Source organism: Taudactylus pleione, unplaced genomic scaffold (genome assembly GCF_031769625.1).
Source record: "Taudactylus pleione unplaced genomic scaffold, aTauple2 ptg000332l, whole genome shotgun sequence".
Taxonomy (NCBI): Eukaryota; Metazoa; Chordata; class Amphibia; order Anura; family Myobatrachidae; genus Taudactylus; species Taudactylus pleione.
In genome coordinates, this window is record NW_028284733.1 from 4158270 (window position 1) to 4180191 (window position 21922).

At 42.3% G+C, this 21922-nt stretch overlaps 1 protein-coding gene across 2 annotated transcripts in view; it reads left to right on the forward strand.

The window, feature by feature from the left end:
* Positions 1 to 360: 360 nt before the first annotated feature.
* The window catches only part of LOC148509104 (phospholipase A2 inhibitor NAI-like), a 121863-nt gene continuing 100301 nt past the window's right edge, over positions 361 to 21922 (forward strand). For both annotated transcript variants that reach the window (XR_015869492.1, XM_088443676.1), the window contains exons 1-3: positions 361 to 497; positions 14899 to 15015; positions 20139 to 20288. Coding sequence is in view for 1 of the 2 variants with exons in the window: in XM_088443676.1 (XP_088299802.1) it covers positions 440 to 497; positions 14899 to 15015; positions 20139 to 20288 (325 nt within the window). In the remaining variant the exon portion in view is untranslated. The remainder of the gene's footprint in view (positions 498 to 14898; positions 15016 to 20138; positions 20289 to 21922) is intronic.

Here is a 21922-nt window from a genome sequence, read left to right on the forward strand (position 1 = left end):
GGTTAGGGTTAGGCACCCCCTGGGGAGGGTTAGTGTTAGGGAGGGTAAGGGGGAGGTTAGGGTACTTATCTACCGCTGTCGGGATTCTGCACCATGCAGGCTTCCGGTATCAGGATTTCAGGCATATCATACCAATTCCCTCTGAAGTCATGTGTTACAACTTATACATAGAATACATTTGATATTAAAACTAAATATTTTACATTTCTGAGTATACTACTACAGAATAAGAACATTTCTGCAGATAATCATATTAAATCTCTTGCCCATGAGCAGCTTTGTATTTATTTAGTGAGACTCCAGATTGCAGCAGCTGGGACGTTTGTGTTTATTATTCAGTCACTATACTCCACCCAAATCTCTGACCTGCTGGAGAGCTTTTACAATCTGAATTTGAGGCTGCACCAACATCACATTTGTTATATTGTTGACTTCCAGAATGGGGCTAAAGTCTCTCCTCTTGTTTCTATGTATCCTGTCGGCTCTATCAGAGACTGGTAAGTTTGTTTTTATACCCATCATTTATTGTATAAAGAGTTTGCTGTTCAGTAAAACAATTCTGGAAAGTTCGTGACAGATCTGGCAACATCAGCAGGAATGTTTTGTATTTCATCGAGAGCATAACTTGCTAAGATCAGGCTGAAAATTAAGCTAACAAACAACTCACAAAGCCCAAAATAAGAGTTTTCAGTGCTTAGAATTACTAGTGCAAATCTATATAGGTCTATCATAATGAATGTATCAGCTATTAGTTTATATTTTGATCAAAACATTTCCACTTGCAAACTGCATCATGATATGTTAATTGCAAGAACAGTAAAAGCTCCCAAGGCATTAATATCACATTAAGGGGCTGGTTCTCAGATGTGAGCAAAGCAAAAAACGTAACAAACTTTGTACCTGGAAAAAGCCATGCACCAGGAGTACTTTTATTTTATACTAGAATTTGCTCGCAGCTTTGGTCACGTGAATCTCCGTTATTGCTCAGCAGAACTGATTTTACAAAGACAGTATTGGCATTTAATATTGTGATGTATATTTTATATAGTAGAAATTGATCACAAAATGACTTTGAAAACAAAAAGATGTTTGGGGCTACTGACTCATGAGCAAGACACTTAACCTACAGTAACACTGAATGGTTGCAAGTAACATGAGCAGCGACTCTATGATATGTAGTATTTGTCTTGGTGTGCCATCTACTGGATTGGCATGTATACTGCAACTTCATGAGTCAAGATAAGCTGCCTGATTATTGCTTAACATATAGTTGATTTTTTTTCTGTATGCATTCTGAGTGTATATATATATATATATATATATATATATATATATATATATATACACACACACTCAGAATGCATACAGAGTCTATTTGGACTTGAGGAGCTTTAAAAAAAAAAAAGTCTCCAAATATATCCAGTAGTTTTTGCATGATTCCTGAACGAACAGACAAATAAAAATTTACATTTTTTTTTAAAAAAAGACAAATTGTCTCCATTCAGTCCTAAGGAGTACATTTCTCCCAAAAAAATTATATGTACAGACATAACAATTACAACTTTATTATAAATACAGCTTTATGCTTTAGTATGTAGCCCATAAATCTTTACACTGCAATTTAGGTCTGAATTTGGACAAGAGTACCCCCAAAATCTACATCTCTCTGCACCTCTTACATCTGCTCCATCTGCAGTGCAGCATGGTTTTTTCAAGGAGCAAAGTTACTTACACTTTTTTCTATTTTTGATCTTTGGACCTGATTCAGACCCGCTTGTTAAGATGCGTTCGCTTGTAGCTTCCGATGGTTCGCATTGTGTGCATGCATACGTCACAGTGCGTGTGCGCGAACCACTGCAAGAGATCGGGAAGCGTTCGCCCCCTGCACATAGACAGCCCTGCAGAGTGAGTGACAGGAGAAGCTGTTTGTGGGTGGTGACAGGGGCTGGTCATTAATAGCGGGGGAGTGGAGGTGTGAATGCAGGCATGCCTGAGTGTCTCAATGCCGTTTCAGAGGCGTGCATAATTAACAGGCAGCATCATAGTACATGTCACCAGGCTGGATTTTACACTGAAGTGATCGCAGTGCTTGCGGTAGGGTATGGTCAGCCACAAGCGCTGCGATCGCATCCAATGGTACACGATGTACCGATGGTTGCATACACTTCTTGGAGATGACGTGCGCAAGTGGGCGTCTTAAGACAGACCGGTGGGCATCTGCATGCACAATGTGAGCGCACGCCAAGACATAGTGGGTGTGCTCATTTCTTGCCGTGCGATCGCCTGCCTTCCCAAATTTGCATACGCATTGTGCGAGCGAAATCATCTAGCGAGCAGGTCTGAAAGAGGTCCTTTGTTCCTAAGCATTTTGTGCCATCTACTGGTGATAAATAAGTGCAGGAAAGTTTGGCGAAGACTGGCAATGATGGTGTTAACTATGGAAATTGCTTTGTAAATACCCTTGTGCAGAAATATTATTAGTATTATTTTTAGCCTAGACTATGTTTAATTTTAAGAGGTGTGATGATCAATTTTATAAGTAAGGTGGTGGGGCAACAATTCTAGCCAATTGGTGTCAGGCAGCAATGGGTCCTACCTTCTTATATGAGGGGGGGGGGTTCCCGCTGCTTCAGTTCTGGACATGACCAGCAGTAACTCGGTGCCTGCACAATGAAACTGGCAGGCACCTACCATTCATACATACCCACCACCACATTACATGATTCCTTCACAACATTTTCCTGATATGTTGACCATGGCTGTACATGTATACTAAACTAATACACTAAAAATAATCACTTAACAGTAGGGTGCACTACAGTATATCTCTTAAGGCCCCATATATCATTGTTTATTTCAGATATCCCCGAAATCACCCGTGTTTGGGAGTAAACACAAATATATACAGGTTGAGTCTCCCATATCCAAATATTTCGAAATACGGAATATTCCGAATTACGGAATATTTTTAGTATGACTGAGAATGTGAAACCTTTGCTTTCTGATGGTTCAATGTACACAAACTTGTTTTAAAGCACAATTTCATTAAAATACAGTATACAATAAACTTCAGGCTGTGTGTATAAGGTGTATATGAAACATAAATGAATTTCATGTATGTACACAAACTTTTTTTGATGCTCAAAATTATAAAAAATATTGTATAAAATGAGCTGCAGGCTGTGTGTATAAGGTGTATATAGAACATAAATGCATTCTGTGTTTAGTTTTGGGTCCTATACCCAAGATATTTCATTATAGTATGCAAATATTCCAAAATACGGAATAATCCGATATCCAAAATACCCCTGGTCCCGAGCATTTTGGATATGGGAGACTCAACCTGTAGTATCCCCTGGATGTATAAAGGAGGGACCGCAGCAGGTTTTTCCGATACCTGCTGTGATCCCTCCATTCCGGCAGGCAGCCGCATCTAAGGGGAATGAGATGCTGCCAAATTTGGGGGGGTGGGGGCACCTCCATCTATTTTTCCTCCGGGCACCTGGCATGAACTTATGCCACTGATAGGAAGGAAGTAGACACTCTACAATTTCTAAATTTTGACAGTAGTCATCATAGACCCTGGGTACAAAACATACCCCGGGGACAATCTGCAGACTTAGAAGAAATTGTGTGAAATTGGAAAACTTTGAAGAACAAGCAGTAGAAATTAAGGAGATATTTCTGTCTAGGAGCTATCCAGAAGAGTGCCTAAGGGAGAAATACTGGATACTTACATTGAAAACGTTACATCCAGAAGGGCTTAATGGCTCTATAAAGATAGATTTCTGATTATCTTTTTTCGGTCCCTATTTTAATTATGCTATTTGTACCCAATTGAGGTCTGTAGATATTGATATTATCACAAGAAAAATCCTCTATTATATGTCTTAGTAAAATAACTTTTTAAAGAATTTTGTGTAACTTAAAAAAAACTTTGGTGTAATTGACAATACAGATAAATGGAGAGAACATGTAATTTGATCAATTGCCATCTCCTTCCACTTGTATAATTCCCAGACATCTTCCTCTGTATTGCAATATAAATACTACCCTTTTTCTATATATATATATATATATAGGTAAATACATGTATGCATGTGTTACACATATACATGGGAGGTGTGCCATACATCCTAACCCACTACTCTATGCTCCTTCCTCACTATCTAGCCCATCTGTTTCACCCCTGTTTGTCTGACCCTCCCCTCAGAATGTAAGCTCTCGCGAGCAGGGCCCTATTTCCTCACGTGCTTCTTCTTGCCTTACTTTTACTTTCATTCACAATGGCACCTAAAACTGATTACTGACACCCTGCTGCTTATTTAGGTGTTATGCAGCAATGTATATAAATCATGTACTTGCACTGCATTGTCTGTACTGTTAATAGCTGTTGTCTTGTGTGCTCATTTGTTTCTGTACTTTGTCAGGCGCTGCGGAACCCTTGTGGCGCCATATAAATAAAGGATGATAATAATAATACATATCTATATAATTACAGGTTGAGTCTCCCATATCCAAATATTCCAAAATACGGAATATTCCGAAATACGGAATAATTTTGGCATGACTGAGATAATAAAACCTTTGATTTTTGATGGTTCAATCTAAACAAACTTTGTCTAAGGCACAAATTATTACAAATATGGTATAAAATTACCTTCAGGCTGTGTGTATAAGGTGTATATGAAACATAAATGAATTACATTTCTGTACACAAACTTTGCTTGAGCCACAAAATTATTGAAAATATTGTATAAAATTACCTGCAGGCTGTGTGTATAAGCTGTTTATAACACACAAATGCATTCTGTGTGTATATTGGGGTTCCATTCCCAAGATATTTCATTATGATATGCAATTATTCCAAAATACGGAATATTCTATTATACAAAATACCCCTGGTCCCAAGCATTTTGGATATGGGAAACTCAACTTGTATTTTAATTAATGTCTATTATAGTCTTATATATTTTAGTTGTATTTGTTTTAGTGTTTAATATGAACACATGTTTTTATGTATATTCAATATTATTATATTAGAGATAACTGTTTTTAGTTTTAAACATTTATATATATATATACAATGTTTCTTTTCTTTTTTTTTCTTTCCGATTATAACATATTATATTTGTGATTGAGCCAATAAATAGGTTGTATGTATACGAGAGTTTCTAGTCATCCAGCAGAACTACTTTTTTTGATGAAATGTAAAAATTTAAGGGAATACCTCTATTAAAACCAGAAAACAAGATCAATGACCATTTACATAGATGTTTTGATTTATTCACTAAGTTGTGAATATGTTGAATTTGGCAGTGAAACATTATAAATGGCCAGTTTTCAGACATATTGAATGTTAAAATGCATCTAAATTTTAATATCTAATCATGTAAATATTCCTTTTAATAGAGATTGTTCAAAGCAAAGAAATATCAAGAGATAAAGTGATAAAAAGAAAAAGAAAAATCCTATATGAATAAACAAAATATTAAAACAAGGCTGTGTGCTGTAATTATTCATAAATGCAAAATGCAATATTCTGTGTATGTGAACTGTTGAGGCATGTCACTAATTGTAGATAATATAAATTATAGCAATTTATTGACATTTTGTTGGTGTTAACTAGCAGGTGTTAAAAAGTATTTAAAAGAGTATCGATAGTATTCCCCTTTATCTGGTAATGTCCTCTTACAAGAATCATGCGGCCGGCAGTTCAAATCCCGACAGCGGTGGCCCGGTAAGGGTGAAAATCCTGATTGTCAATTAAGGTAAGTATTGCAAACCTTTCTCCCCTCCCTTTCCCTAACCCTAACCTCCCCCCCAAGTGCTTAACCCTAACCCCCCTCTAAGTGCCTTAACCTAACCCCCCCTTCCCCTAGCCTAACCCTAACAATCCCGGGGGGCTTCCTAACCCTAAGTCCCCCCCCGGAGCCCCTAACCTAACCCCCCTCCCCCCCGCAGCTGTCCATGCCCAGTGCCTGGCATACCTTCGATCGAGATGCCGGGAGTCCGGCTCCCGGCGTAGGTAAAATGACAGGCGTCGGGATTTTGACGCCTGTCATTAGACCCTTGCCGAGATTAGACAGTCGGGAGGCCAACAGTCAGCATTCAGACCGTCGGCATCCTGGCTGCATACCCTTTTCCACAGTTCAGTCTCCTAAATCATATAATTTTTATCTGCTAAAGTCTGTGCCCAATATTTATATGTTGTTGTTAAATATACTTATTGTAAATCCCTGATTAGAGATAGATATTTATTACATAGTACTGTTCTGGCTTTTATCCAAATATTACCCCAAAGTGGTAGGGTAAATAATGGGTTTGGTACAAGATCCCAGTGGTTGGGATGTTGGCAGCCAGAATCCCGATGCCTGCAGGTAAGTATTAAACTAACCCCTAACCCTTCCCCTAACCCACCTTTCCAACAGCCTAACTGTAACCCTTGCCCCCCAATAGCTAACCCTAACCCTCCCCCTAGTGCTTAACCCTAAACTTAGCCCTAACCCTCAAACTTATTCAACGGGTGCTGGCATTCTCACCCCTGTCGGGATTTTGATGCTGAGCACTGGCATTTTGTGCGCCGGGATCCCGACTACATCCCTAAATAACTTCCCCACAGGTATAAATAATGAGAATGGTTTCCTGCAGCTCTCTTTCTGTCTACCCAACCATCCTCCTTCTTTCTCCCCAGCTATCCTAATTCTGTCTACCCAGCCATTCTCCTTCTGTCTCCACAGCCATCCCCCTTCTGTCTCCCCAGCCATCCGCCTTCTGTCTCCCCAGCCATCCCCCTTCTGTCTCTCCAGCCATACCCCTTCTGTCTCTCCAGCCATCCACCTTCTGTCTTCCCAGCCATCCCCCTTCTGTCTCCCCAGCCATCCCCCTTCTGTCTCCCCAGCCATCCCTTTTCTGTCTCCCCAGCCATCCACCTTCTGTCTCGCCAGCCATCCCCCTTCTGTCTCCCCAGCCATCCCTTTTCTGTCTCCCCAGCCATCCACCTTCTGTCTCCCCAGTAATCCCCCTTCTGTCTCTCCAGGCATACCCCTTCTGTCTCTCCAGCCATCCCCCTTTTCTCTGCAGCCATCCACCTACTGTGTTTTCAGCGATCCCCCCTTCGGTCTCCCCAGCTACATCCCTTCTACCTACCCAGCCATCCCCATGTCTCCCCAGCCATCCCCCTTCTGTCTCCACAGCTATCCCCCTTTTGCCTCCCAAGCCAGTCCTCCTTCTGTTACTTCAGCCCCTGCCACTAATGTCCCGCCCCCACAGCCCACACAGATACTTACCATATCTTATGGCTGTGGTTGGCTCCTCAGTGCAGCATGAAGTCACGCGTGCCTTTTGTAAAAAAAACCCAAAACTTTATTGTACTTACCAGGCAGCTGCCAGCAACTGCCAGTGGCTACCTGGCCCTGGACATCTGCCCCGGGTAGGAGCCAGTGCATACCCAGGACTCCACTCCTGGCAGTCCCAGCTGGATTTTACCCCTTGGCCATGGGTGGCACTGTCGGCTGGCACCCCCCCTCACCAGTGCCCCTGGCAAGTGCCATCATGGCCAATGGGTAGGTACGCCCCTGCTATGCAGCCTAAATAACAGACATTAAACTGCCATGCAGCCAAGATAGAAAGATTAATGAAGCTTCACAGAAGTCAGCTCTATACTAAAGAGTACCTTATCAAGTCCAATGCTCAGTATACAAGCTAAATAATAGTACGCCTGTTATATAGGCCATTAAGGTTTTCACATTTTTTGTAAGTTATTACATGAGCTTGCGATTATCATGTACTGTATCTCTTACAAGCTGTATTTCAATATACTTGTTATACAGACTCTATATTGTACAAGATGTATATTAATATGCTAGTTGCACAAGCTACTGTATATATTATCTATGTAGAAGTAATGCAAGCTTGCAATTATCCTGTGCTTGTTATACAGGCTATATATTAATATGCTTATTATATGCTTTTTATGAAGATTTATATATTAGTATGCTTGTTATACAAGATCTATACTACACAAGCCCTCGTGCAAGCTGAACATTATACAAGTTTCTAATTATCATGTGCTTGTTACACAAACTATAAATGAATAAGCTTATTATACAAGCTATTACTTATATATTAAATTATGACCTCTGTTAGCAGCTGTATGTGTATTATTGATTCACTTGTACTAAGCCCTACAATTTCTAATAGCAGCTCTGCCTCCTCCATTAGATAAAATCCCTCCTGCACACATTACATTCATACCTACAACCCCCCCACATTACATTATTACTTCACAATATTTTCCTGACATGCTGACCATTGCTGTGCATGGTACTATGTGCTGAAGAGAGGGGGGTCTGGGCTATGGGAAGGGGAGGATCAGTGTAGAGCGAAAGAAAAAATGTAAGAAGCAGGGAGATTAGGAGGAAGGAGGAAGAGCAAAGGGGAAAACCAGGATCGGAGCCGGTCGATTCATTTATTATTGTGACCATTTGGATAATTCACAGGTTATCAAACTCAGGACCTCATTCAGAGTCGGTCGTTGCGGCCGCACGGTCGTAAGGTAAAAGGGGCCGGATATGCAAATGATGCACTCGCAAGTTGCGTCGTTAAGATGGGATCATTAGCTGGACGAGCAAGGGGAGGATGCGGCCGTAAGACTAAAAACACACCCCCTTCTCGTACGCATTACACGTAATCTCCGGGCATATAAGGATTAATCGAGACCATCGGAGCTGGTCGTAGAGCTTAAGGTTGACCATACCCTCTCTTAAGCACTACGATCAAGTCAGTGTAAAAACCTCCCATGTCACATGTGCCATGACACTACTTAGTTAATTATGCACTCCCATAAAACGCTGTTTGCATAGTCAGGCACTCCTGCGTTCGGATCTCCACTCCCCCGTTCACAAGCACCTTCTCCTGTTACCACCCACAAACGCCTCATCCTGTCACTCAAACTAAGTTGGCCAAGTTCAAGGAGAGAGATATTTCCGATCGTAACAGCTAGTTTGCGCAAAAATTTAAATTGTCAATAAAATTAAACCTTCCTGCATGCCCATCAGACCTCCCACACATGCAGAGAGACTCTGTCTGACTGGTCTGAAGCCAGCAGATGAAGTGAAACTGGGACTAAGGTGAGTACTCGTCACCAGGGGGGATGGGGTGGGGGAGGTTAGATCAGAATACAGTGCATCGGTGGTCGGCTTATAAAAATATCACTGGCCGCAGCTGCAGGGGGCGGGTTGGTGGGCCCCTACAAGCTTCAGGCCCATGGGAAACTGCCACTGGGATAATGTAATTTTCTATAAGTTGCATATCTCTCAACATTTAGCTATGCCAGAATGGCAAAAAAGAAGCCCTTCCCTTATCTATCCAAATCCCACCCATAAGTTCTTTCAACTGTCCTGCCAAAATCAGGAACATTGGGGGGTATGAGGTTGCCCTGTCCTCATTGCTACATACCAGACCTGGCATTTATCTTCTCATATCACTGTGTTACTCTCTGCTATGATATACAGGCAGTGGCGTAAGTTCATCCCAGACGCCCAGAGGCAAGTTATAATTTGGTGATCCCCCATCACAGCCGCTGACACTGTAATGTAGAAATTTTGTATGCAGACAGGCTATAGATAGACGAAGGCAGCAGCTGATGGTCTGACAAGGAGCTCTCCACTAGTGTATGGTGGCTTTTTAGGTGCTAGGAAGAGGCGCCTTGTATTGGGTAGCCGTGATGGTACACTCCGGGTACATAGTTACAGCCATAAGTGGGGTGAATGTTGTGGGCAATGGAGGTGGTGCCCCTTCAGAGCTGGAGCCCGGCGGCAGGCGCCTCTATTGTCTCCCATAGTTCTGCCCCTGTTTACAGCAGCGGCATGTGTCTCACTCAAAGTTGAATAAAAGATATAGAATAAAGTGTCAGGTTAATAAAAGAATAATAATTATATGTAGTTATGTATATTTTCACACAATTTATAAATACAAATATATTAGTTATTCTAAGTAATATATAGACACATGAAAGTACATTCGAAAGAAACTGGCGGCATCCAGATGTTCAGCTGCAATTAAACAACCAGTCTGAGCCTTCTAATGAAGTGCTGGGGCTGTGGTAAAACAATAAATGAATGAAACATATAAAAACAAGAAAATATATATAAAAAAAAATAATAATAAATAAAGAATAAATTGAATGTTTAAAAAGTAATGAACGGGGAATGAGTGTCCACCTTATAGCAACACAAGAGATCCCAGTGTTCCATCGATATGATCCATTAAAAGTGCCGTCTACAAGACAGAATGGAAACATGTTTCATTAATCAACTCCAAGGGGAATCATATAAGTTACCGGTACTTGGGGTGGCCAACCTGAAAACTATTTTTTTCTTCCTACCGTGGTATGCATGCTCTTTTCTGTCCCTGGAGCGAATGTCTCAAATTCAGCAACAGACCCACTAAGACTCCAGCAGCCAGAACCGGTGCCTACCATGCTGTATGTGGACGGTAGGCTGGTCCAACTTCTTGGGCCTCAGTGACGTGCAGGACTGCTGACTGATGCGAGCGACGAGGGACCAAGCCGTGCGGCGGGTGTATGGGCCTAGAGATAATTAGGGGTCTATTTATCAAGCAGTGAAAAGCATGGAGAAGTGAACCAGTGGAGAATTTGTCCATAGCAACCAATCAAAAACTTGAAGAGAAAGAGGAATTCTCCATCAATTTGTACTTTATATCGTGGAACCATCTTAAATCACAAGACATAACTCCATACCTCTTGTACCTACAAATAAACAATTGTCTAACAATCCTCACTAATTGACCAATAAGAAAATTGATAACAACATTACGAGTACAAACTCATAAAAATTATATGTAATTGTGGAGCCACTAATATCTAAGGAAAAACCTCCATTCGATGCACAACCTGATTGTGCACCAGACTGGAGATTCCAAGATGGTCCCTAATTGATTTTGAACCGATTTTGCCTGCTATATCTAATAGGTAATGGTGAGGGTCATGAAGCACCACAATGACAATGGTGGTAAATCGATATATGCTCCAATACAAAGGACTTTGATGTACCATTAGTACAAATTTGCATGCTATTTTTAGATGAATCCAGTTGGATAATAAATACAATTGACACATTGAACGGTGAAGAATTGTATTTAATTGTATCTAATTATAGATACATCTATTCCAGATATTTCAATTGTCACAGAGATTGCAACTAAATTGTTGAATTTTATTCCCTATAGAGATATTATGTTTATTAACATGTCAATTTTTTATGTGTATTAAATGTTTTTGTGACTCAGAGAAGTTGTGTATGTGGATCAATTAAGCCAATTACATCTAGCAACAGCAGCGCAACCTATCCTCTTTCTCTTCAAGTTTTTGCTGTCTGTGTTAGATTGGCAACTGACCCTCAACAATTGTCATATCACAACAACCAGTTGTGATTAGGGAGTGCCGGGTAGGAACATAGATCTACATTTTTTTCTGTTTAGATCTTAGTTCTGTATTCCAATTCATAGCAACCAATCAGCTTTCAAGTAGTATTTATCAAGTACAGTCTATAAAATAATAGGTAGGAGCTGATTGGTTGCTAATAGCTATGAGTAACTTATCCACTGGTCTATATCTCCACACTTGTCACTGCTTTATAAATAAACCCCTTAGGGGTCTATTTACTAAGCAGTGTTAGGAGACAGAGTGAAAAGCGATAAGGTGCCAGCCAATCAGCTCCCAACTGTCATTTTTCAAACACAGCCTGTGAGATGACAGTTGGGAGCTGATTGGCTGGCACCTTATCGCTTTCTTATCACTTTTCACTCTGTCTTCTAACACTAATTAGTAAATAGACCCCTTAATCTCTTATTAACTTCAGCGCTGTTATTCATTATCTTTTTTTTCTCCTGATTTAGATTTTTTTGGGGGTACAAGCAACCTACCCCCGAATACGGCTGCAGAAGGGTAGTAGGGGCTTAAATACTACTTCAGTTTTAACAGTTTTCTAAGTAATGTAACATTTGGATAGGATTTCAGTTATGACAGCACCACACCTTTTTGTTTATACTTTCATTCAAAGTTGAGGTCAGGTGATCGGTGATTTCATCACTGCATATTGGACTTAGGCTCTTCAATTTACGAAGCAATCTGAGCACTTCTCAATGCTGAAGTGTAAGCGACATCCTTACTAGAGATGTTTTTGAAATACAAACACCTGAACTTGGGTCTCCAAGTGGAATTGAGACCTGGTTCGGTTCTGCTGTCAGTTTGGAATTCAGATTTAATAACCAAACTCAGGTTTTGGATTGCTTGTAAACAGGTTTAAATTACACAAGTTTAGCTGTTTTTATATATATATTTTTTTTTTAACCAAAACACTTGAGGGTGGTTTTCCCGAAATTAGAGCATGATGATGAATTAGAATCAAAAACAGAACATGGGGGTCCTCTCACATATCTAATCCTTACTCCGGCATCCAGATATCTACCTGTGATTTAGGTGTTTCAGAATCAGCTTGTTAAGACCATTTTTCTGATTACTGATTTTGTGTCACAATTATTATACCAATGAGCCTGCTAACACCAGCTCATCACATCGAGGGGTTGCTCCGAGATCCGTGATGTGTGGACATGCAACGAAACTCACACTTCCTTGTGACGACTGGTGGTGAATACCAGGGGGTCGTTGGACTTTGTGCCTCTATTCTGCCAGCACTAATTGTGGTTGGAAACAGCAATTCCACTATCTGCGTACTGTGAAGCCTGAGTTAATTTATGGGAGCATCTTAAAACTTTTTGCCATTTGTGTCCCCCCCGTAGCCTATACCTGTATGTTTCTAGTACCCCTTTTACACCAGAGCTAAAACTCGGGTTATTGCAGGGGTAACCTGGGTTGCTTCTGGGTGTAAAAGGGGACAGGGTTGTATTCCTGGGTCAAGTGACCCGCAAATCCAACCCATGTAACTTGCAGGATTTAACACATGAATGACCTGTGAAACCCTGCAGTGTAAACGGCGCAATTCAAGTCACGATGAACAGATCGTGCCGCATGCCTGCCTTTTGGCTGACTTCAGTGGCGCTTGGAGATGACGTCATCTCCAAGCGTCCACTTCAACGCCGAAAGAGCCGGGTCATTGCAGACCTAGCACGTGTGTGAATGGCGCCGACTCGAGAATATCCTGGGTCAGCGCCGGGAAAATTCTGAGTTTGATCCGGATTGGAACAAACGTTATCAAGAAGAATGTGCTGATTTGGCTCCACATCGGAGGATGCCTGGATACCTTTTCTCTTGAGGCTTTGTACCTCACGAGAGGCAGGGAAGACCTTACTGCTTGGTTTCTGGTTCTTTAAGACATTTAGGGCCTGATTCAGACCCACTCGCAAGCGGCTGTCTGCTCGCAAGTGGGTCGATGTTCTGGACTGAGCATGTGCACGACGGAGGGAGCTCCGTCGTGCGCATGCGCCAGATGCGATGAGCGAAGGACTTTCCTTCGCTCGTTGTGTCTGATCAAAGGGGGCATGCTGTCGATGTTGATTGACAGCACGCCCCCTTTGGTAGGCGTGCCGGGGGCGTGCCACCCTGACGGGGGCGTTCCCACGGGAACGCCTCCCGTCAGAAGCCGGCCCACTGACATCACTAGTGATGTCAGTGGGAGTGTTTTTGGCTCTGATAGAGCCAAAATCACTCCGGAGCTTGCGGTTGAAAACCTCAACCGCAGGCTCCGGCTCGCAGTTTCGATGGTCGCGATGGTCACGACCATCGCGGCCATCAAAATGCACGCTCGTATAGCCTGTGGGTGGTGACCCACAGCTATACGAGCGTCCAGGAGGACGCTCCATTTTCATGGAGGCCGGCCATCATTCAGAGCGTGCGCTCTGCTCAGAGCGTAAGGCTCTGAATGAGGGCCTTAAAGTGGTATTCAATGAAGAATAATTAAAATCTGTCAAATGACATTGTCAGGAGTGATTTTCCTCAATGCTGGGATGAGGCAGAGTGAGTAGCAGGCACGTTGCGTAGCGTATATTGCGTTATGTGACTGCATACAAATGAGCGATTTAAAAATTGTATAGGTTGTGTTCACACAGCTGTCACTCACACAGATCAGCAATAAGAGCATGTTCAGATGGCAGGAGACATATATATTACGTCTGCTTTAGGGAAGAAGCAAATACCGGCTGATAATGACTTGTCGTAACCTAGGAGCACATGTTGCCTATATGTACAGATCTCAAGATCAGGGGCGCCGAGAGGGGGGGGGAGCGGGTACAAATTACCCGGGCCCGGGGTTTCTGAGGGGCCTGGCGGGGGCCCAGGTCCGGCGCCGCTCCCCCCGTCTCTCACAGCAGCCCAGCACACAGCATGTGCTGAGCTGCGGTGGGAGACTTCTTGTGGATGCTGAGCAGCAGCCACAGCAGTCTCCTATGCCTGTGGGGGGGATCAATCACACTGATCACGTTCCCATGGCTTTGCACCGGGCTGAGGGGGCTCAGAGCACTCCCCTCGCCAGCGAAGCGGCGCTGAAAATCTTTTTCTTTTTTCCTCCCGAAGGGGGCGTGGTCACACCTCCACAATTAGGCCATGCCCCCCTGTTACCCGGGCCCGCCCCGGCTCTTGGCGGGTCTGCCCAAGATGTCTATGGCTCTTCATAGTTGTGGAAAATGAATATATACAAGCTATGCACACATTTAGTTTTGTACTATTTTACACTTATTTTGCTGCTAATGCCGTATCTGCCCCATAACTAGTAGACCATCTTACCAGGGGTTTCCTGTTTTTTCTACATACTGTATGGTAAATTATACTACTCAGATCAGTTACTTCTGTACTTTATACTCATATGTTGTTTCTGAATTTAAATGAATATTTACTAACAGATGTCCTCTTTCTTTCCTTAGGTTATGCACTATCTTGCAACATTTGTATGAATATGTTTGATGAATACTGCCATGGAACCAGCATGGGCTGTCCTGCGGACAACGCCTGTTCATCTACCTATACTGTGACTTATTCACGTATGTTCCACATGATAATTGAAACATTGCTAAATATACTTTATTACAGTAGATCACCATCAGTTGCATAAGTAAACTTTTTCTGCTCCAGAGCAAGATTTTAAAGAGACTCCTCCATGGTATCTAGGATATCCACTTTAGGTAAGTTTTAAGAGAGGAGAGGGCCCATGTGCAGACTCTGGCCCTGATTCAGACCCGCTCGGTCTGAAGGGCGTTTTTTTTTTTTTTGTGACCGGCCTCCAGGCCGCTCGCTAAGCTGTGGGTGACCACCCACAGCTTTAGCGAGTGGCCAGGTGATGGTCACGATAATTGAGACCATCGTGACCATCGGGGCTTGCGAAGAGACCCTTGTGGTAGGATCTCATCTGCCGCAAGCCCAAGTGAGCTTCCGGCTTTAATAGAGCTGGAAGATCACTACTGACATCTGTTTGGCCAGCCACCCCCCCCCCCCTCCCCGCCTACATAACAGGGTGAGCTGTCGATCAACATCGACAGCCGTCCCATCTGTAGCGAGCCCCAAAGCAAGGGAATTCCACTCTCGCTCCGGGGCTAGCGCATGCACAGTGCGCACGCGACGTATGCGCACGGCCCGGCCATCGACCCACTTGCAAGCGCGTAGCGCTTGTGAGCGGGTCTGAATCAGGCCCTCTGTGCGGGCTCCCTCCTCTCTGGCAGTGCAGTAGATTCAGGCTTGGTGACAGAATATACTGAGCATGCACGGGTCTCCAGGAAAATGGCACCCTTGCCTTTTTCCCGGGGACATCTCTATGGTGCATGCGCAAGTCTCCGGGAAAATGGCCACCGCAGAGCAGCACTTTGGACACTGTGGAGAGGTAAGTATATTTATATGTGGGTGCAAGGTGTGTGACGTAGGCCCCCTAGGACTCAGGGGTCCATGTGCATTACTAATCCTGCACCCATTATAGATATGCCCTTGTATCTACCTCTTTACTCACCTCATTTATCAATCAAACCTTCGAAACAGGACAAGTGGAGAAGTTGCCCAAAGCAACCAATCAGCTCCTAGTTATTATGGATCATTTACTTCTATAAAATGATAGCTATAACCAGATTGGTCGCTTTGGGCAATGTCACCTTCTTTTGATAGAAAAATAGATTTGTGCTCAGTGTTGCACTACACTTCACTTCCTGCTCATAGAGGAAGGAAAGATTGGGAGTTCCCTCCTTCTCTGAGTAAATTATGATTTTCTAAATCCTCCTGGTATCTGCAGTCATACAGTGCCCAAAGGTGCTATTACTGTAAACCTGCTTGGTGCGCCATTGCAGACCCTCCAACTTGACCCATTCCATTAGGTACAAAAAGCTCTGCTCCTGGACTTCCCTCTTAATTTATGATTGCAGCCACCTGTGTTAAAACTCCTGTCTCATCAGTTACCTAGTTCAACACAGGTGATGCCAATCATTAATTAGATGGGAAGTCCAGGAGCAGAGCATTTTGTACCTAATGGAACGGGTCATGTTGGAGGGTAGGCCATTGTAAACCAGACTTCCTGTCAGTGAGTCTTCTTAAGGTAACTGCCGGTGATCAGCCTCTGAGCAACTATGAGGATACAGTTAATCCTTATTTCTACTTGCACCTCTGGATGGTGCGAATATAATTAAGCATTAACTGCTGCCCCTGGGCTGCTTACAGGTGGATCATGGGTCTTCAATTGAATAGTTGTGAGCACTTAATGCAGAATGACATAGAGGCATATATGTTAAAACACGTGGTCTGCCCCCCGAAAATTAATAATCCTTATCACCTCAAATTGCGGCAATAAGGATTCTTCTTCTGCTGGGATGTAACAATTGTAATCGCTGGGACAATGGCTCTGAAAAGAGCCCATCCTGACTATCATGAAGAAGTGATCGGATCTTCCATCACTTTACCTCTACCTACGGACCCCCTCGTGGCTCTCCAGCTGCCCATGTGTATTGCGACAAAAGCCGCCTTGTGTTTTGTGACATCTTTCAGCCCCCTGGAGAGGAATCACAAGATCCCTCTCTGACATGGCTGCCCCATTGAAGGTAATCTGCAAATGCCTTCTGAAGATGGGACTAGTCCATACAGACAAGATCCGCAAAGTGAAGCTTTTTGTGTCTTGTTAAATACTGTGCCCATAGATAACGATAGGGACGGCTACTGAAGGAGCTTGTGGACAGAAAGCAGGAGATGGCTACATTACTTCCTGCTTTCCTCTTTGGCACAGCTCAGGGATATTTAATTCTGCCTTTACACATGCGGAAATAGCAGTTTACGCATAATTTAAGGGCAGGACTGATTAATAAATAGGCATCACAGAGATAAACCAGAGTGTGGGGGAAAAAGGAAAGAAGATAAAGAGAACAAACAATGAGTACAAAAGCAAAAAGTAAGAAGGGGTAGAGATTCTTATCCATAGCCAAAATAAATTACTCATTTTTTTATTTTATTAAATTAGATCTGGCAGAGGTTTCAGATTGAGAAGGGACTCCGAGGGGTTTATTTATCAAAGAGAGAGATACAATTGTGAGAGATAAAGTACCAACCAAACAGCTGTTAACTGTCAATTTTCAAACACTAGCTTTTTTTGTTGTCCTTTAATTTAATAGTTGCATTTTAATGTGTTTACCCTCCCCCTCACATAAACCTAATCTAGCAGCCAGCAGATCTAGTGTTTTTGTTATTGTCCATGAAAAACACTAGTGCTGCTAGACCAGCCTTGGCGATATGCTGGTCTGCAGCTGCTATGGAACTACAAATTTCACAAAACTGACAGCCATTGTATGGGAGGACATGCTGGGTCTTGTAGTATCACAATAGCTGGAGATCAACAGGTTTCTCTCTGTGACCTAGCCATGCTGCTGTTCCTCAAGGGAGGTCATTTAGCTCCTTGTTTGTAGAAGGTGTTTGTGGATTTCAGTCAATCAAGAGCCTTATATTTGAATTTGCTGTTATCAGGTAGATATAGTGATAACTTCCCCTATTCCCCACTCTGCTTCCAGCGGTTGCATACTACTATAAAGTAGGTGCTGTGTGGCATAATGTGTAAGGGCCAATTACAGTGTGGCATGTGTATAAGGGGCTCTTCTACTGTGTGTCATTATGTGTTATAAGGGTCACTACTGTGTGGTGTAATGTGTATAAGGTGCATTAGTGTGTGTCATAATGTGTAAAAGGGGCACTACTGTGTGGCATAATGTGAATAACCAGCCATACTGTGTGGTGTTATGTGTATAAGGGGCACTACTGTGTGGCATAATGTGAAAAACCAGCTATACTGTGTGGTGTAATGTGTATAAGGGGCACTACTGTGTGGCATAATGTGAATAACCAGCTATACTGTGTGGTGTAATGTGTATAAGGGGCACTACTGTGTGGCATAATGTGAATAACCAGCTATACTGTGTGGTGTAATGTGTATAAGGGGCACTACTGTGTGGCATAATGTGAATAACCATATATACTGTGTGGTGTAACGTGTCTAAGGGGCACTACTGTGTGGCATAATGTGAATAACCAGCTATACTGTGTGTTGTAATGTGTATAAGTGGCACTACTGTATGGCATAATGAGAATAACCAGCAATACTGTGTGGTGTAATGTGTATAAGGGGCCCTACAGTGTGGCATAATTTGCATCGGTACTAATGTGTGGCCATGCCCCTTATTTGAGGCAGGTGGGCCCCAAATCGGTATCTTGCCTAGGGCCCCCTGAGTTCTAAATCCAGCTCTGGGTGAAGGTTATTGCATACATTAGCTATTGTTGCATAATGGAGCTTCTTAAAAACTGTGATATTCCTGACACCAGCCAGGGCATCCAAGCTGTTGTGTAGAGCGAAAAAGACGTTGAGGGAGATGTATAAAGCCATGGAGAGATAAGGTGGAGTAGTTGCCCAAACCTACCAATCAGTATCTAACTGTCATTTTAAAGATTGTGCTAGATAAATGACAGAAGTTGATTGGTTGCTTTGGGCAATCATCAAATAGTGGATTGCAACTTTAACACAAATCCTACTTACAAAAATACATCTAGGTGGGCAATTAGCGCCCCCCCACCCCAGCTATTGTAGAACTTTGCCATGGTAAAACGGTTGCAAGGCATTCTGGCATTTGTAGTTCAACAACAGCTGGAGGCCCACTTATTGCCCACACCATACTTCGCTACTGTAAGTGCTCTTTGAATTCATCAAGATCTTCCCATCAAACAATGAAAGTTTTTGCACTCCCAGAGACATCACCTCTGAGCCCCCTCATGCTTTATGCCACAACGGAGAAACGCGCTGAGCTTCTGTACTCTGGTAGGGTCACACATTGTGCTCTCAGTAAGTGAGAGACTTGGAGGTTGCAGAAATGGGTTTGGGAATTTGTAATGTCTTTTTAAAGGGCTACTACTGTACCTTAAGGTCATTTTATTTCAAATCAATTTGTTTTGATACAACCGATGAAATCTGGTCTGCACATTTCCAGTATATACACCTGCATGTTTGTTCTCCTATCAATACAAAAACATTCAATTCTGTCCATAAGATACATTTGTCTAGAGTAAAGTTGGGCTTCTTATTAAAAAACACTAGCTGGGACAATTATAAGGGACAGGCTGGAAAATTTTGCACACATCGATTCATCTTTAAAAATAATTTTAAGTGTTTTACAAAGAGCCTGATTTATCAGAATACCCCTTCCTATTGCTAGACGGATTGGTTGTTTGTTACGTTGGTGAAAAGTGCAGACTATATAATTGCTAATCCTGCACTTACCTTATGTTCTGCTTCTCTTCTTCTTAAGATGTGATGCAGGGTGGGGATTGCAATGTTGTGTCTATGGAAGCCCTCTACTGACAGGCAGCATAGTGTTGGTCATAGCCAACAGTATACAGCCGAATCGGTTAACATCACAACCTTGGTCCTACTGGATTCTACAGGATCAATGTTGTGTCAGGAAAGGTCAAAAGGCCACACATAAAATACCTGCATCACGCACAGCCAGGGCCAGCCAGATGCTGGACTACAGCATTCAATAGGAGTCCGGTGCCAAGTGGCTCAGCCCACTGCTGTTTATTAGTTATTTAAATCCTACTCAAATATTCTATATGCTTCTTTAATAATAGATCCTCATCATTATTTATGTACTTTTTATAGATGGATCACCAGTGAGTAAAACATTTTCCATGGCATGTACACCTAAAAACCAATGCAATGTTTCGGGGAGTCTTAGTGTTAATTATGTAAAAATCAAGACGACCACCACTTGCTGTCACAAAGATAACTGTACGCCACCGACACCGATATGTAAGTGTTTTTATTTTCATTTTCTCGCTGCAAATTTGTTATTTTAATAACAGTGAAAAATGTGTGTGATAAATATGATCCAGAATTACCTTTTTACTATAGGAACCGATGAACCTTTCCATTTTGAATTTTACTTTAACACTTTGGGCCTGATTCAGAGTTGGACGCTAATGTTTTGAGACTGCGTCTTTTTCCACAGCGCAACTGCATCTTTATGCTATCGCCATAGCTGATGGGATTCGAACAGACACTCATCATCTGTTGTGCTAATCCGGCTCACTGTTTATTAAGACTCACAATTGAATGCACAATGGTCGAACATTGGAGCATTGCACCAGCACTATGGAGGTGCAGAATGTCCATCTGAACAGGGCCATCGAAATCTGAAAAGGGCGCAGTCACTGACCATGGCACGCCTACAACACACATCACTTTGTTAAATGTGTTCTCCATTGTTGCCAACAACAGTTTCCATTTAAATAACAGTATTTTCTATATCAGAATGTCACATGTTAGGTATAATAGACAGCAAATGATGTCTTTCAGATCTGTTGCAAATTTTTTAACTAATATTTTATCTTTTCAACAAATGGCTAGCGTATCCTCCATAGTACCTGTTGTCCAAGTTTATCTTCATTACTTAGCTCCATAGTGATATGACAATAAATAGAAATGGAAAAAACATGACAGCACACCCAGCTTCCAATGGTGATGTTCCTCTTAAGCTATGGATCTGGGTACTACAAACCTTAATCATCATCAACCAAACATAAAGTCTTTAGGGAGCTACCATGGATTAGTAGCAAGATGGTATATTAAAGTATCATTAAACATTTCTCACACAAATTATTTCAGCTAATGTCATTATTATCTGGTATCAAATATGTTGTTATGAACCTGGACTGGCTCTCAGATACAGCAACCTGGACCAGCTGATTGTGATGGTGAACATCTCAGTCACTTTCCAATAAATCACACAAATCTTACCGCCACCACCAGAGAGGATTATGGGTACTTTGCATTTCCCGAACAATTATTAATATTTCACATTCAAGTATACATAGTTATGTAGCATGGGCCTCACAGGCTCATAGGTTCAATAGGAATTATGGAGAATATGCTAGATTACATGTGTTAATCCCCCAAAAATTTCCAAGACTTCGTTACAATAAATGATTGATAAATTGACATACAGCTTAACATGCAAAATAGTTTCAAAAATAAAACAGAGGAATCAGAGAATACGGATCACTTACAATGAGGCCATTATCTCTGTTGTGCAGTAGATCACAGGAAAGTTATCTTAGTACATCTCAGCCTAAAGGCTTCTCCCTGGAAATGGACATTAAATGCTGGGTGGTATTACTTTTTATGGACACCCAGCTTCTTATTTGTTCCCACCTAAACAGGGTCTCCCTGTCAGGTTAGCAGGGCCAAAGATCAATAGGAGAACCCCTAGGCTGTCCAAAATAGGGTTACCTGATCAAACTAACAGGGTCCCTGTCAAAACTATATGTGCATTGCATTATCCAACTGGCAGGAAATATTTGGGAATCAGTGGCCTGCAATGTCATATCGGGAATGTAAGGCAGTCATTGGCTTCACAAGATCTGTCACCCCTAATGTGAAGAGTA